General features: G+C 45.5%; 1 protein-coding gene across 1 annotated transcript in view; it reads left to right on the forward strand.

Annotated features, from left to right (window-relative positions):
- Positions 1-15,924, forward strand: part of DIPK1B (divergent protein kinase domain 1B) — a 398,361-nt gene that overhangs the window by 323,547 nt on the left and 58,890 nt on the right. Inside the window, exon 3 of the mRNA XM_078641926.1 lies at positions 4,541-4,648. Within this exon, the coding sequence (XP_078498052.1) occupies positions 4,541-4,648 (108 nt within the window). The remainder of the gene's footprint in view (positions 1-4,540; positions 4,649-15,924) is intronic.

The raw sequence follows: 15,924 nt of genomic DNA on the forward strand, positions 1-15,924 counted from the left end.
CACGCCCCTGCCGGGAAGATGCTACGAAGAGCACTGCCATGGGGCGCTATATTTACTGTAATGCATGTAGTTAAACAAAGTGACCAGTTACTCGCAGTGCTTCCAAAAGCTACTGTCTTCTTGGCTTTAGGCCTCTTTTTTTTCCACCCGCAGAGGTCCAATCCTTCTCCGCAGGTGGGAGGAAAAGAAGGTGAATTTCCATAACTTCGTCTCTCTAAGCGCATGGAAGTTTAACGCGCCTCTATCTTGGGGTACGAATAGGGCAGCAAAGGAAAACTTCATATAGGGCAACAAAACTGTCCTCCAGCATGGGTTCCTGGGATCTGATGTCTTGTTTTTGTTTGGTTCAAAAGCCTTAAAATCCCTTTAATTTCCAGATTTCCTACAGAAACTTGAGCCAAGAGTTTTCAAACACTATTCTCAAAGTGCAGTGCGCTTGAAGCTAAATTGTCAGTGGTCTCACTAGGAATAGTTTTCTTTTTTGCTCAAACCAGCAGATCTGGTAAGAGGTGATGGATCCTTTGAGGGTGTATGTTGTGTGGCTGAGTGCAGAGTTTTCAGTAGCTCAGCGGCACATAGTCTGGAAAGGATAAGATAATAGAAATGGGTAATCACTGCCAGGGATGTCTGGTTTCACCTCATTGGATTAGGCACAATTGGCCACATGGCTCCTGTTTTCTTGACGTCAGCTGGCGTTTTGCCACGCAAAGCATGGTGGGGGCTCTGTTCTCCCTACTGCTGAAGGCTGTGTCAGTCCTCACCCTCTGTGGACCCCGGGTCACAGTCTTTCTAGAGGAGGCTTCTTCAAGGAGGTACCTGTAGGTCACGAGCAACCTGTAGTACCTCTCCCGGGTGCAGCTTAGCCTACTAGTCTAGACATTTCTGTTTGCTTGAATTAATATAAGTAAACCCGACATTGAAAAGTGTGTATTTGACCTGAAGTTATGTATATTTCCAGAAAACCTACGCTGATTTTTGGAGAAAAATGGGTGAATTTTCAAAATATTTTTCGCAGCTGATAATTGTTTGAAAAATCCTGCAGCGTTGGGGATACTTGTTACTAATGTTATTACCTTCTTTTATGTTACTGCTGGCATCCATGCCTGATGCACTGATGTGATTGCTTCTAGTAATCTTGCATATAGTGGCCGCTAATGTAATCTTGTCTGATGTGGTCGTTATTACAACACTTATACTATTAGTAGCTCTGGATGATTTTCACTGAACATAAGTAGCTCTTATTACAGAAAAAGATTGGAGACCCCTGTTCTAGAGAGACACCCCATCTGTGGAATGGTTACAGTGTGCTGTTGGTCTCACACATCCTTACAAGCTCATCGACAGACTTCGGATGCTGAGAAAAGTGTTCTCCCTGCCACAGGGCCCTATAAGAGTTACAAACCAGTGTATGTTTCACAAACCTTGTGATCAGCAGATTGGCCTTCTGCTCTCAGGGCCATGTTCCATGGTTTTTAGCAGTTCTTTTTGCATTACTCTTCTAAGACATCTCTATCCAGTTGTATTTTTGCTCTGGGTGCATCGCAGACACATCTGCGAAGCGACCTGGCCAGTTCTTTGCACTGTGTTGGATACAGTGGCGGCCGGCATCTACAGGGAGGGGAGGGGGTGCGCACGTGCGTAAATAAATAAAAATAATTAATAAACCTTAACGAACTCGATAGCACCAACTCGCTCCAGACGTCCTCGTCGCGAGTGCAGCCCAGCCACTAGAAAACTTCCTTAACCAATCCTGGCACTGTTCACCAGCGCCGGAGCAGCACCCTGATTGGAGGGAGCAGCCTCACTCGGCGCTCCACAGCACTCTGGAAGCCTGAACTGACTCTAACCCAGCTGTCTTAAGATGTTTAAAGTGCGCATGTGTGGATGGCTGTCGCAAGACTGTCGGTCAAAGAGACATGCATACTTTAAACAGTGATTAGGTCGCCCACCCTCCTCCGTGCTGCTGTCACTCAGCAGGGCCCGCCCCATCATGAGGCTCTGCGCGGGACGGGAGGATCAAAAATAAAATGGGAATAAATTACCATTTTATTTTTCAACTCAGGTGTGTATATATATAAAAACTAGATTTTCAGCATAACAGTTGTATTGCTATGGAGTTCCATTTTGATTAATTGAATGAAAATGTGCTCCATTTTTATTAATGATATGAAAATGTAATTTATGCAAATATCCTAATACGGTTGCATCGAGCAGACCTCCATGACCTAAGTTGGACACCCATCTACTAAACTCCATCAATTCACAAACAACTATAACATGTAAGTGTGTAAAGGATGCCTTCAGAAAAGAACAATAGCCAGGGGTCTGTGTTTTTGGTTTAATCAGAAGCGGTGTCCTTCCTCAAGCTTGCAGAAGCCGAATAGTCCTCTGCGGCCAATAGCTCGCGACAGACACCTCATTAGCATATCTGTCTAAAATGCCTCCAGGAAGGCTTGTCCTGATGATTAAAGGTTGTCAGTTCTGCTTATCATCTCTGTAGAGACAGGAACAGCTGATGCGCACAAGCTTAGGTTCACTAAGTGGCCAAAATGTATACTCCGCACATTGGCGAATCAGGCATACAGAACTAATGCACATCACAGTATTGATTTACATTGGAGAATCAGGCATACACTACTGATGCACATTGAAGAGTCAGGTTTAAGGAAATGATACACTTTGGGCAGTCAGTCATACACTACTGATGCGCATTAGAGAGTCAGGAATACAGACCTCATGCTCATTGGACAGTCAGGCATGCACTACTAACGCACACTGGAGAGTTAGGCACACTGCACTGATACATATTGGTAAGTCAGGCATGCACTGCTGATGGACATTATAGAGTCAGGCTTACGGAACTGGAGAGTCAGGCTTACAGACAGATGCACATTGGAGAATCAGGCATACACTTCTGATGTACATTGATGAGTCAGGCATGCAGAATTGATGCACACTGGAGAGTCAGGCATATGTGACTGATGCACATTGAAGAGTCAGGCATACACTACTAATGCAAACCGGAGAGCCAGGCATACACTACTGATGCACATGGGACAGTCAGACATATGGAACTGATGCACATTATTGTGTAAGGCATGCACTACTGATGCACAGTGGACAGTAAGGTATGCACTACTGATGCACATTGGACACTTAGGCATGTGGAACTGATGCACATTGGAGAGTAAGCCATGCAGTATTGATGCACATTGGAAAGTCAGGTTACACAATATATGTACATTGGAGAGTCAGGCATACACTACCTATGTACATTGGACAGTCAGGCATATGCTACTTATGCACATTGGAGAGAAAGGGATACACTATTGATGGACATTGGAAACTCAGGCATACACTACTGATGCACATTGGAGAGTGAGGCATACAGAACTTATGCACATTGGAGGGTCAGGTCTACACTGCCTATGCACATTGGAGAGTAAGGCACTTGCTACTAATGCACATTAGAGAGTCATTCATGCACTATTTATGTATATTGTAGAGTCAGGTCTTGACTTCTAATGCACATTAGAGAATAATGCATATACTACCTTTGCACATTAGAGAGTAAGGCATTCACTACTGATGCACCATGGAGAGTTTGGCAGGCGTACACCATTGATGCACACAGGAGCGTAAGTCATACACTACTGACATACATTGAACAGTCAGACCTATGGAACCAATGCACATTTGGAGAGTCGGGCTTACACTACCTATGCACATTGGAGAGTTCAGCTTACACTACTGATGCACATTGAAGAGCCAGGCATACACTGCTGATGCACATTGGAGAGTCAGGCGTACACTGCTGGTGCACATTGGAGAGTCTGCAATACAGAAGTGATGCACATTGGAGAGTCAGGAATACACTACTGATGCACATTGGAGAGTCAGGCATACATTACTGATGCACATTGGAGAGTCTGCAATACAGAAGTGATTCACATTGGAGAGTCAGGAATACTCTACTGATGCACATTGGAGAGTCAGGCATACACTACTGATGCACGTTGGAGAGCCATGTGTACACTACTGATGCACATTGGAGATTCAGGCATACACTACTGATGCACATTGGAGAGTCTGCAATACAGACGTGATTCACATTGGAGAGTCAGGAATACTCTACTGATGCACATTGCAGAGTCAGGCATACACTACTGATGCACATTGGAGAGTCAGGCATACACCACTGATGCACATTGGAGAGCCAGGCATACACTACTGATTACAGTTGAGAGTCAGACTTGCATGACTGTTGCCCACTAGAGAGTCAGGCATACACTCCTAATGCACATTGGGGAGTCTGCTATACAGAAGCGATGCACAGTTGAGAGTCAGACTTGCACGACTGTTGCCCACTGGAGAGACAGGCATCCACTACCTAGGCACATTGAAGAGTCAGTTATGCACTACTGATGCACATTGGGGAGTCTGCAATACAGAAGCGATGCACACTAGTACGCCTGGATCTGACTGTGAAAGTCAAGGATTTTGTGCATCTCTAAACTGGTCTTTCCTCTTCTCTTCCCAGTGCGATCAGTACAAGAAGGGGATCATCTCCGGCTCAAGCTGCAAGGACCTGTGTGAAGATCACACGCTGGTGCTCCAGCAGTGTCTCTCCTCTTCTCCTGCCCACCAGGTACAGTGTGATTATGCTCCTCAAGGAACCACAGTGGGGATCATTGTTGTGACTGTGTACATTGTAGGGGTGCTGTATATAATGTTACCATGCAGCCTAGCAGCTTCTTCACGGTGTTCTTGTATACTGTAAGCATGCAGCCAAGCAGTCTGAGTCACTATAAGCTTGCTGTTATGCAGTCTGAGGCATGGTAAGCATGCAGACAAGAAGTCTAAGACACTGTAAGCATGCAGACAAGCAGTCCGGGTCTTAGAGTGGAATAGCGTGGTGTGGCATAGAGGGTTGTGTAGTGGAGAGGCATAGAGTGGAGTTGCGTACAGTGGCATACACTAGAGTGGCGGAGAGTAGACTCATGTTGAGTGCATTGGCGTGAAGCGTTGCAGAGTATACTGGTGTAGAGTGCAGCGGCATAGCATTCAGTGATGTACAATGCAGTATTGTAGAATGCAGTTGCATAAATTAGAGTGCTATGGTCTAGAGTGCAGTGGTGTAGACTGCAGTGACATAGAGTTCAGTGGAGTAGAGAGGCACAGAGTACAGTGGAATAGAGTTGTGCAGAGTACAGTGGCATAGAGCCCATGCAGGAACGCATCCTGTTAAAAGCACTGTGCATCACACACCGTGCAGCCCAGGGGAAAGGGCCTAGCTATCTTCAAAAGCTCCTAACGATCCATCCTCCAAGACTTAACTTGAGATCATCAGGGAGCATGCTCTTTCAGGTCCCTCGTATCTTCAAAGCGCGAATGGGAGGACGCTCGTTCAGGTACCTAGCTTGCAAAAAATGGAACGAGCTCCCGATCGAACTCCGTATGGAATCGTCGGAGGTAAGATTCCGACTTAAACTGAAAACTTACCTATTCCCTCGAACTCAGGGCACTTATTAGTTCCTCTTCCCCCTTTGTGATGCTAAGTACAGAAGGTCTTGCTTGCTGGATGGACTGCTTCCATAGCGTGGGGACACACTGTTATAGTGTAACCATGCATTCTACAAATGGTTTTATTATTATAGAACGGTGCAGAATAGAATATTGTGCCATCGAGTGCAGTGGCATAGAGTGGAGTTTTGCAGAGTACAATGGTATAGAATGCATTGGCATAGAGTGCATTGCCATAGAGTGGTGTAGAGTGCAGAGACATGGAGTGGCATAGAGTAGAGTGGACTGGTGTAGAGTGTTTTGGCGTAGTGAGCTGCGTACAGTGGCATACACTGGAGTGGCGGAGAGTAGACTCAAGTTGTTTGTATTGGCGTGAAGTGTTGCAGAGTATAGTGGTGTAGATTGCAGCGGCATAGCATTCAGTGATGTACAATGCAGTATTGTAGAATGCAGTTGCATAAATTAGAGTGCTATGGTGTGGAGTGCAGTGGTGTAGAGTGCAGTGCATAGAGTTCAGTGGAGTAGAGAGGCACAGAGTGCAGTGGAATAGAGTTGTGCAGAGTACAGTGGCATAGAGTGGTGCAGAGTAGAATATTGTGCCATCGAGTGCAGTGGCATAGAGTGTAGTTTTGCAGAGTACAATGGTATAGAATGCATTGGCATAGAGTGCATTGCCATAGAGTGGTGTAGAGTGCAGAGACATGGAGTGGCATAGAGTAGAGTGGACTGGTGTATAGTGTGTTGGCGTAGTGAGCTGCAGAGAGAGATTAGTGACGTAGAGTGCAACAGTATATAATTCAGCGGCGTGCAATGCAGCATCATAGAATGCAGTGGTGTAGATTAGAGTGCTGCATAGTAGAGTGCAGTGCTGCAGAGTAGAGTGGCATACAGTACAGTGGCATATAGTACAAAGGCTTAGAGTGCAGTGATGTACAGTAGAGTGGCAGAGATTTCAATGGCGTATAGTGGAGTGATACAGAGTGCAGTGGCCGGGAGTGCAGTGTTGCAGAGTAGAGTGCTGTAGGGTGCAGTGGCGCAGAGTAGGGTGCAGTGGCGCAGAGTAGGGTGCAGTGGCGCATAGTAGGGTGCAGTGGCACAGAGTGCAGTGACGTAGAGTGCAGTGGCATAAAGTGCAGTGGCGTAAAGTGCAGTGGTATGGAGTGCAGTGGCATAGAGTGCTGTGGCATAGAGTACATTGTTTCTGACTGGAGTGCAGTGGTGTAAAATGTAATGGCATAGAATAAAGTGGTGTTGAGTGCAGGGGCATAGAGTTTAGTGTTACAGAGTAAAGTGTATTGGCATAGAGTGCAGTGGGGTATAGTGCAGTGCTGCAGAGTAGCGTGGCATACAGTGCCATGACATAGAGTACAGAGGCTTGGAGTGCAGTGATGTAGAGTAGCAGAGAGTGCAATGTCGTAGAGTGGCGTAACGTGGAGTGATACAGAGAGCAGTGGCCGAGAGTGCAGTGTTGCAGAGTAGAGTGTTGCAGAGTGCAGGGGTGTAGAGTAGAGTGGTGTAGAGTGCAGTTGCACAGAGTAAAGTGCAGTAGCATAGTGTGAAGTGACAAAGAATGCAGTTGCACTGATTAGAGTGGTATAGAGTGCAGTTGCATATAGTGGAGTGGCGTAGAGTGCTGTGGTGTTGATTGTTTCTGAGTATAGTGCAGTGGTTTAAGGTTTAATGGCATAGAGTAAAGTGGTGCTGCAGCATAGATTGCAGCGATGCAGCGCAGATACGAGTGGCGTACAGTGGATTGGCATAGAGCGCAGAGGCATAGAGTTGAGTGTTACAGAGTAAAGTGCATTGGTGTACAGTAAATTGGCATATAGTGCAGTGGGGTAGAGCACAGGGTTGCTGAGTGGCGTAGAGTGGAGTTGTGTAGAGTAGTATTGGAGTGGTGCAGAGTGCAGTGGTGAAAAGTGTAGTGGTGTAGAATATATTGGCATAGAGTAGAGTGGTGTGGAGTAGAGAGGGATAGAGTGCAGTGGCGTAGTGTGGAGTGGTACGAAGTGTAGTAGAGTGGTGTAAAGTGGAGAGTGCAAAGTAGAGTTCAGTGGAGTGGTACAGAGTAGAGTGGAGTATGCATGCCGTGGTAGCACACTACCATTACAGACAACACATTTCCAATTGAAATGACCATTACATTTGCACAGACATACAGTTTTACTAATAAAACTATACAGCACGCAAACGATAATGTGTGGAAATTATAACATCTAGTGTATTGGTTTGTTTTTACCATATTAAAGTATTTGTTTCCAACACACTTCAGAATTAACAAAAAAATGTTTCATTTGTGCCTTCCTAATTCGTGTATGTTCTGAAATACTTGCACAAATGATTTAAATGTTGTTGTGTGCTAGATAATAACCCCTTTCCCAGGTATCCAGCAAGTTTGTCACATAGATCCTCTCACTTTGAAGTCCAAGAAAGAAAAGGAAACGCCAAGCTCCCTCGGAAGATAGAGCCTGACATATGATCCTTTGACTTTGAATGCAAAACAAGTCTGACAAGATAGGAACACGATTTACAGGCCTGTTTACAGAAAGGAGCACTCATGGAAGAATACCAGGGGAGTTGGTGTGAAAAGGCTTTGCTCCTTGGGAGGGACAAACTCACTTTGGACAGCCTAAAATAGGTAAAGTCAGCAAATAGAAAGCCAGAAAATGTGAGTTACAAACCACAAAATCAATGGTAAACAACAGGCGGAATACTTTCCCATGGTAGTTTTCTGAATGTCCCCAAGATGTCCTTAGCAAACCAGACGTGTAGGCTTCGACCTAAAAGTGGTGTGTAACATGCTGCTGCACAGTGGAAGTCCCTTTGTAACGGTTGACTGGTCCCTTTAAGTTACTTATGGCTGTATTCGGGTGTTAAACAGGTACTAATGAAGTGAAATCTTTGCCACGACAGTGCTATCCTATGTAAAGATGACAAAATAAGGAAGTAATACTATCACGAAACGTGGTGCATTATGCAGCATAATTGCATTTATATAGCGCTTACTACCTCTGACAAGTGTTATTTTGCCATATGGCTTCTTCATTGTTCTTTACAGGTGTTTTATGAAAATACACTTATTTTGTAACAGTTTTGTTCAGGTCAGGGAAGCTTTCTAAAATGGAAGTCATTACAGTACTTGACAAACACATGTACTTCGGTGAGGTGTAAGTAAAGGCCTCTGAGAGAATATGGGGCTTGTCCATGAGTGAGACAATGGCTGGAAGGGGGGGGGGGTCTGCATTGTTTGGGGTTCCTGAAAGTCCAGTGCAGTGAGATGGAGCAGAGACAGACAAATGTCACCACCGCCTTACCTTTGGAGTACCTGATTCAGGATACTGTCTGACATCAGTTGCGTGCCTTTGTCGCATGTCATCTTTGCTCTATGCTATCCCCTCGTCCATGCTAACACTGGGCGCCCTTGCTCCTCCTGCTGCAGTGTGCCTTCTGCTTGATAGGTTTGATTCCCTCTGCAGCCTTTGCAAAGATGGGAGAATAAGCAGGAGAGTGGAAGGCTGAGAGGGAGTCACTGCACCCTCTCCAATCCCTTCCCGTGAATGTTAACATCCCTGTGCCTACCCGGTCCAGCTACAGCAAAGCTTCGCAACGTCCCCAGGAGGATATCCGCCTCTCCAGCTCTTCTCGACCTACATTGGCTTAGAGTCCCGGAGAGAATCAAGTTCAAGGCCCTTTGCCATGTTTTTAAAATTAAGCAAGGCTCTGCCCCTAAATATCTTCAGGGCCTTATTCAGGCCTATAAACCTAATCGTGTCCTCAGATCTTCAGGGAACGGTGATTTTTCCATCCCCAGATTTAGGCTAGCTAAAATGGGAGGCCGCTCTTTTGCCTATCTGGGGCCTAAACTCTGGAATGCTCTTCCCATGACCCTGAAAACAGAAACCAATCTTTTTCACTTTCGTAAAGGGCTTAAAACCTGGCTCTTCCAACAGTAAATCGGAGCTTCCTTTTGGCATACTCAGCATACAAATTCTTCTTCAGTCTGTCCCTTAGCGCCGGGAAACCCACTGCGGGTAGCTGTGCGCTTTATAAGTTTAAATAAATAAATAAAAATAAAAATAGTGTGTCACATGCTGGGCCACTGGAGTTATGTAGTAAGGGAGAACCGAATTATGCAACAGGGCAGTTAAATTATGCAGCAAGAAAAGGCAAATTACAATACAATACAATACAATACAGACTACTAAACAACGAATTACCAACCAGACATTATACAGAGTAGATCGAAGGAAATACCCAACTCACTGCATGTTGAGGGCGTGTAGACGACGCTACCTTGTCGCACTGATCATATACAAATGTAGATGACGTAACACAAACTAAGGCACCCCAGGGGCACAGCTGGAATCTGAGGTTCGAGGCAGCCACATGTGGGCAGTGCACCCCGGGCGGCCTGCCAGGCACCCGGCAGATGAAGACTCCTTGGCAGAGCCGACCGGCACTGCAGTATGGAATAAAGGGCAGAGCAGCCATTAGAGCAAGGAGAGAGTCAGGCCCATGAATACTAACAGCCAGGTCCTTAAACAACGTCACAGGCCTCTCAGACTATGAAGAAGGACATTTTGAAGTCCTCGGGGGTACCTCGCGGAGCACGGACGATGCAGCACTCTGTAGGAGCAACAAAGCGCAGCAGTCAGCAGTCACCCACTCTCTGCGCGTGCAGTGATCCCTGGTCCATGTTGTGTTGGGGGGCTCTGTACATGCACCTAGAGCTACTGAGGGGTAACAAATCTAGAATAGATAGAGATTCCAAGACAACAAACTTACTCAAACTTCTTAAAGATGATCGAGGTATTCAAAGGTAAGGGCCCATGTTGATGCGTAACCAGTGGCTGAAAAAGGTAATACTTATGTCACAAAATAGCCCTCTAAAATAGGTCGAGTTTAAAAGTGACATATTATATGCCAAAGCAAGGTGGCATATTTAAAAAACAGTACCAGTGATATGTGTAATAGCGTAAAATAACTGCCTCTGGGCCCTTAACTTTGAATACCTCGATCATCTTTAAGAAGTCTGAGTAAGTTCGTTGTCTTGGAATCTCTATCAATTCTATATTTGTTACCCCGCAGTTGCTCTAGGAACAGAGGTCCTAGTATCCTGTCTCCCCTCTCTTTTCACAGGAGCCTACGAGCCCAGCTTTTCTCAAATACAGCCAGAAACAATAGAGCTGCCTCTACTGGTAAATCATCATGACATTTGTATATAGAAATCTTTTCTGTTTTATGCACGCACCACCTAAATAACCTTATGTCATTGTCCATAGGTGCCAAACCCCTCCCCACCCTCACTTTTGTCCTGATGAAGACCCCGCCCACAATGAGTGAAATTGGCTGTTCCATTTAGGGGTCGAAACGTTGACACTTTTATATTTTTATGTCCGACATATGTGACAGAGAATGTTTATCTCTAAATGTGTTGTGACTTGACATTTAATGATTAGACAGTAACTCTGTCGGGATAGTTTACAATTATCTTATTGATGTACATATGTATGCACCACTTTCCTTTCTCACAATCCTTCCTATACACCTATCGCCTCATTCCTCTGTGCACCTATTTTTAAAGAATATATCCTTTCAGGATATGTTTTCCATTGTATGTATTGATTTATTCAAATATTATGATTCAATTAAAGCAGACCCATTGTTGGAAGGAATAAATGGTGATGTTTGACTTTGTTCAGATGCTATTGATTAATACGCTTTATCGATCCTTTATTTCATTTCATTTCCACTGGGACAGAATCTTCTTGTACCATTATCTACCCAGGCCCAGTGGCTTTTGGATCGCCCCATTGTTATAACTCTATTGAGAATGACGGCACAAGCACGTGAGGACGACAGCCGCAATCTGATAGTACAGACCGTACTTGTAGCCAAACACACGGCGTCTGCATAGGCATTTCCCAGACTCTGTTGACTTGCAGGAGTTCCAGGGCTGCCCAGGACGGCCCGCAGTGGCTCTAATGTTGCAGTGGCCTGGTATAATGTGTGCCATCCGGACAGATGGCCAGTAAACTTATAGATGGAACCCAGAGAGGACATGCGGAAGTGTCAGCAATGAAGCGTGTGCTCCCTGAAACTTATTGGTGGATAGGACCTGGAAGTAGATGGGCTGGTGACAAGCTGTAGAATACGTGTTACCCATGCAACCTATTAATTGGCCTGATAGTTCATGGCAAAAAGTAGCATTTGGTATTGCTGCACTGTGTGCTCACAGTATAATGATGAAGTGGTGAATTCTAATCGGATCCTTAAGAGTTTCCTCGAGACGTGGTGGCTCCTGATTTGTGTTAGAGGGGTAGAGTTTTTGTGCAATATATGACACCCCTGAAATTACTCTTTTTGAGCTACTGAAGAGAGAGCAGGGTTGCACAGTAAACAAGCATTGAAAATGCAATAGGTCTCGCAATAGAAAAATTTGACCTTTAGGTGTTGCAAATGTAAATTATTTTTTTTGTTTATATTTTTTCAAATTATAAAAGTATTAATTTTGTTTTTTGTAAAGTGAATAGTTATAAATCTACCAAATGTTACATTTATAGCATTAGTAAAGTTACATGTTTAGTTTTGTCCTTTTTTACATGTATTGATGTGCAAACTCACAATTTTGTGTAAAATGTTATAAATAAAGGATAGTGACCTAATGTTATTTTTAATGGTAAAAGTTTTTACATGTAAAAAAGGACAAAACTAAACATGTAACTTTACTAATGCTATAAATGTAACATTTGGTAGATTTATAACTATTCACTTTACAAAAAACAAAATTAATACTTTTATAATTTTTTAAAAAGCGGTTTTGTGCAATGCTCAAGTAAACTAGTACAGGTAACTCCTAGCCTCTGATGCTTTGATTTTGGAATTACATTGGCTTGCATGAGACAAGTGTAGTTTCTGTCTGGTCGCAGTTATTCTACAACTATCAAGAGGAAATTGTTCTTGTTGATGCAGCTAGATGGCTTACAGTCCATGGCAATGCCATATGTATTGTTAGTTCTTACTTCGGAAACAGACATTTCTTCACGTTTGTAATAAATGCAAAGCCTGAAGCTCCCTGGCGTCTGAGCGGTAGTTTGCATGTTGCCAGTTTCTGCTTCCAAAGAAGTGGACGTTAATTAGTAACTCCTGGTGTTCGGATGGGATCGATAAACGCTTCGCTGTCTCAGCATGGAGTCTGCTTGCTCACATGAAAAGAAAGGCATGCAGCCATTGCGGCCATGAAACTGCAGGGAGAGAGAGGGGAGGTGCTGGCGGCTGGGGAGGGGGAGGAGAAATGCGAGTCTGGCGGCCGTGAAACTGCAGGGAGAGAGAGGGGAGGTGCTGGCGGCTGGGGAGGGGGAGGAGAAATGCGAGCAAGGCTGTGTGCGGGGAGAGAGAGGGGAGGTGCTGGCGGCACCAAGCTGGGGAACATATGGCGAAGACTGGCGATTTGATGCTGTGCACGCGCATTTTAACTCATTGCGCTTGCGCATTGAGCTAAAAGCGCACATGCACTGCATCAAATCGCCAGTCTAGTTACACTCTGTTTAAGCCCCTATAGTCTCGCTCCGCTCAATGCGCATGCGCATTGACAGGCGAGACCTAAAAATGGTGCGACTAAAGTAGAATCAGTGAGAATTGTTCGGTGATGGGTGTGAGTGTGATTGCATGGGGTAATCAAGAAAATTGAGGTTTTCTTACAGCGATCCTTCAGAGTGGCGGTGGCAAACAAAAATAGTTCATGTTAATGTTAGAAAAACTTATTAAAGTGCACTACGACCCTATGGGTATCCTGGAGATGAGATACGTGTTGTCTATTGAGCCCAAGTGCAGTGAGAAAAAAGATGGTATTCCATTTCAGATAAAAAAAAACTAAAGTAATGCTCTGGGAAAGAGCCAAGTCTTCAGTTTCTTCCTGAACTGCATCAGATCTTCCATCTGTCTGAGATCATTTGGGAGTTGATTCCAAATCCGTGCCGCTGCGACACTAAATGCGCTTCCTCCAGATCTTACTTTTTAAAATCTGGGCACTCTCACCAGTTTAGCTGAGGAGGAGCGTACCAGGGGGCACGAACCATTCAAATTTATTTTGCAAATAGTGGAGTGACCCAGCCCGGCGATTAGCATAGTTTGGTGGTTTAGAAGGGAGACGGCAGGGAAACGGAGGGTAAAAAACGCCAGGGTGTTGATGTAGGCTCACAGAGCGGCATTCACAGAAGCAGCCTCATGGTGCAGAGAATGTGGAGCGTGGAGCGTTGGTACCGTGAGCACAGGGGTTGGTAAGGTTGTTGCTTCGGATCCAGGAGGAACCGGGGTACTTGTGGTGAGCGACATTTGGATGGCATTCCAAGACAAGGAGGGCAAACCTTCTAGGTACCAGCTTAAGACACTGGTTGTTAGTGTGTGTCTTTGGGTGATTTGTTTCTTCTTCTTTAGTGGGGGTGCAGAGTGTAAAACTTCATTGAAATAGTACTTCTTGGAAGATGCATTGCTCGTGTTTGGCACAAGCGGAGGATGGATTTAGCTGGGGAAGCTGCTTATTGGTTGCTCATAGGGATGGCCCGGAAGTAAACAATGGCTATGGAAGAGGAAGGGACATTACAGATGCCTGCTGCCTCTCACCTATTTACAATCCGGATTTGTCATGCAATCGATTGGGACACAATTAACAAATGAAAAGTGTAATGCTACTTTAAGTGTTCTTTGCACTTTGGTTTTAACCTGCACGGAGAGCGACCTACCGGGTGAATGCACTGGATAAAATTCTAGGTCTTATGAAAGAAATCTTATGGTGTAATTGTGATTTGCTTATATACCTGCTGTGTCTCGTGCTTGACATACAGATTGACTGTATGGAGGTGTGGTAGTGGTGGCGGGTGACTGGGGAAGGGGCAGTTGTTAATCACTCGTCCTGTGGTGCTTGTCTCTGTTGACATTATGTAGAATCTTGTTATGCCACAACCAGGACAGAGAGTCTGCGGGTGGCCACTGGGCATTGTCATTAGCATTAGCCAGGGAGGACTTTGAAGGCTGGGTTGGCTTTTTGTGGTAAGTAATATACTCTTAAAGAACTTCTTCCAGTTTACCATGTTCGTCATTACAGTCCCAAAGAAGCAACCTTTAGACCAGGAGTGTCTACCTTTGGTTCAGGAGGGACAGATCCATGCCAGATTTTCCAGGTAGCCACATAAGCTAGGCGCATAAGGCATACAACCAATCTTCATGGGACTCATATCCATAGCCATTGACTACCTTGAAACTCTTGCAGAGACCCGCCCCTCCTAAACCTACAGTGGACACCCCTGCTTTAGACACCTGCAGCAGGGCTTGTAAGTGTGCATCTGCACTTCTTATCGCCCTTCCCAGGTCTGCTGATTGTGGCCTAGGGTACAAATATTCGTTCTTTCTGCTTGTATTATCATAGCAAGATACAGTCACCCGCGTTAACCTGCCGCCTTCTGCAGAACCAAAATGTGCTTGGTTCCTGCTTTACTCTTATCTGTGGTTTTCGCATTTCCCTGGGCAGTGCTCGTTGTGCTGTGATGCACGCGGCTCCCCATGCATTCAGTGGCCTCTCTGTCTGCCAGTGGTCCATTACCGCCTTACTCTCCTGCCTCTGCGGGAACCAGGCCTCCTCCGTGGGCTATCCAGGCCCCGCAGGGACCACTTGGTGGTTTGTGATAATGGCAACTGAAGCTGTGCGAGGCCAGAGGGGACCCTCTGTGTGCCAAAACATGGCTGTGACGGGCTCATATGAATTAATTAATCAGCGGGGGCGGTTTCGAGTACATCAGCAGAGATGGATTGGGCCTATGGGGGTTTCAGGAAAATGGCTGACAGGCCTGGGCCTGTCGGGTACCCGCTGATTTCCCAGTAGATCCGTCCCCTTCTCCCCCATCAATCTCAGAAATATGAAAGGGGGTAAACTAACACTATTAAATGTAGGTTCTCGATGAAAACGCTCATTATTGGAAATGTTAATTATTTCGAGCCGGATGAGCGAAGTGTGCGCGCCCTGAAAGTGTCTGCTACCTCAGAAGTTTCTTACGCCGCAGCATTCAGGGTTTATCCTGCCTCATTACTCCTGACATTCAGGTACTGACAGAGTTCACCAGAAGGGCGGAAGAAGCTTCAGACTGGTAATTCATCGTGTTCCTTCCGCGCTGCTTTGCCATCCCTGACAAACTTCTTGGCGGGAGCAGATCTGCGTTCGCCATGGCAACAGCACTCCCCGTCCACTCGGCAACAGCACTCCCCGTCCCCTCGGCAACAGCCCTCGGAGGGGGGAGCGAGGCGCGGGGACGCGGCGCTGGCTTCTAAAAAGAAAGTTCAAACGGGTTGAGAAGGGGTTTAATTTTCTATGAAACATTCTGATAGAAAATGCCAATAAAAAAAGGGCCC

The sequence above is a fragment of the Lissotriton helveticus genome, chromosome 5_1 (assembly GCF_964261635.1).
Source record: "Lissotriton helveticus chromosome 5_1, aLisHel1.1, whole genome shotgun sequence".
Lineage (NCBI taxonomy): Eukaryota > Metazoa > Chordata > Amphibia > Caudata > Salamandridae > Lissotriton > Lissotriton helveticus.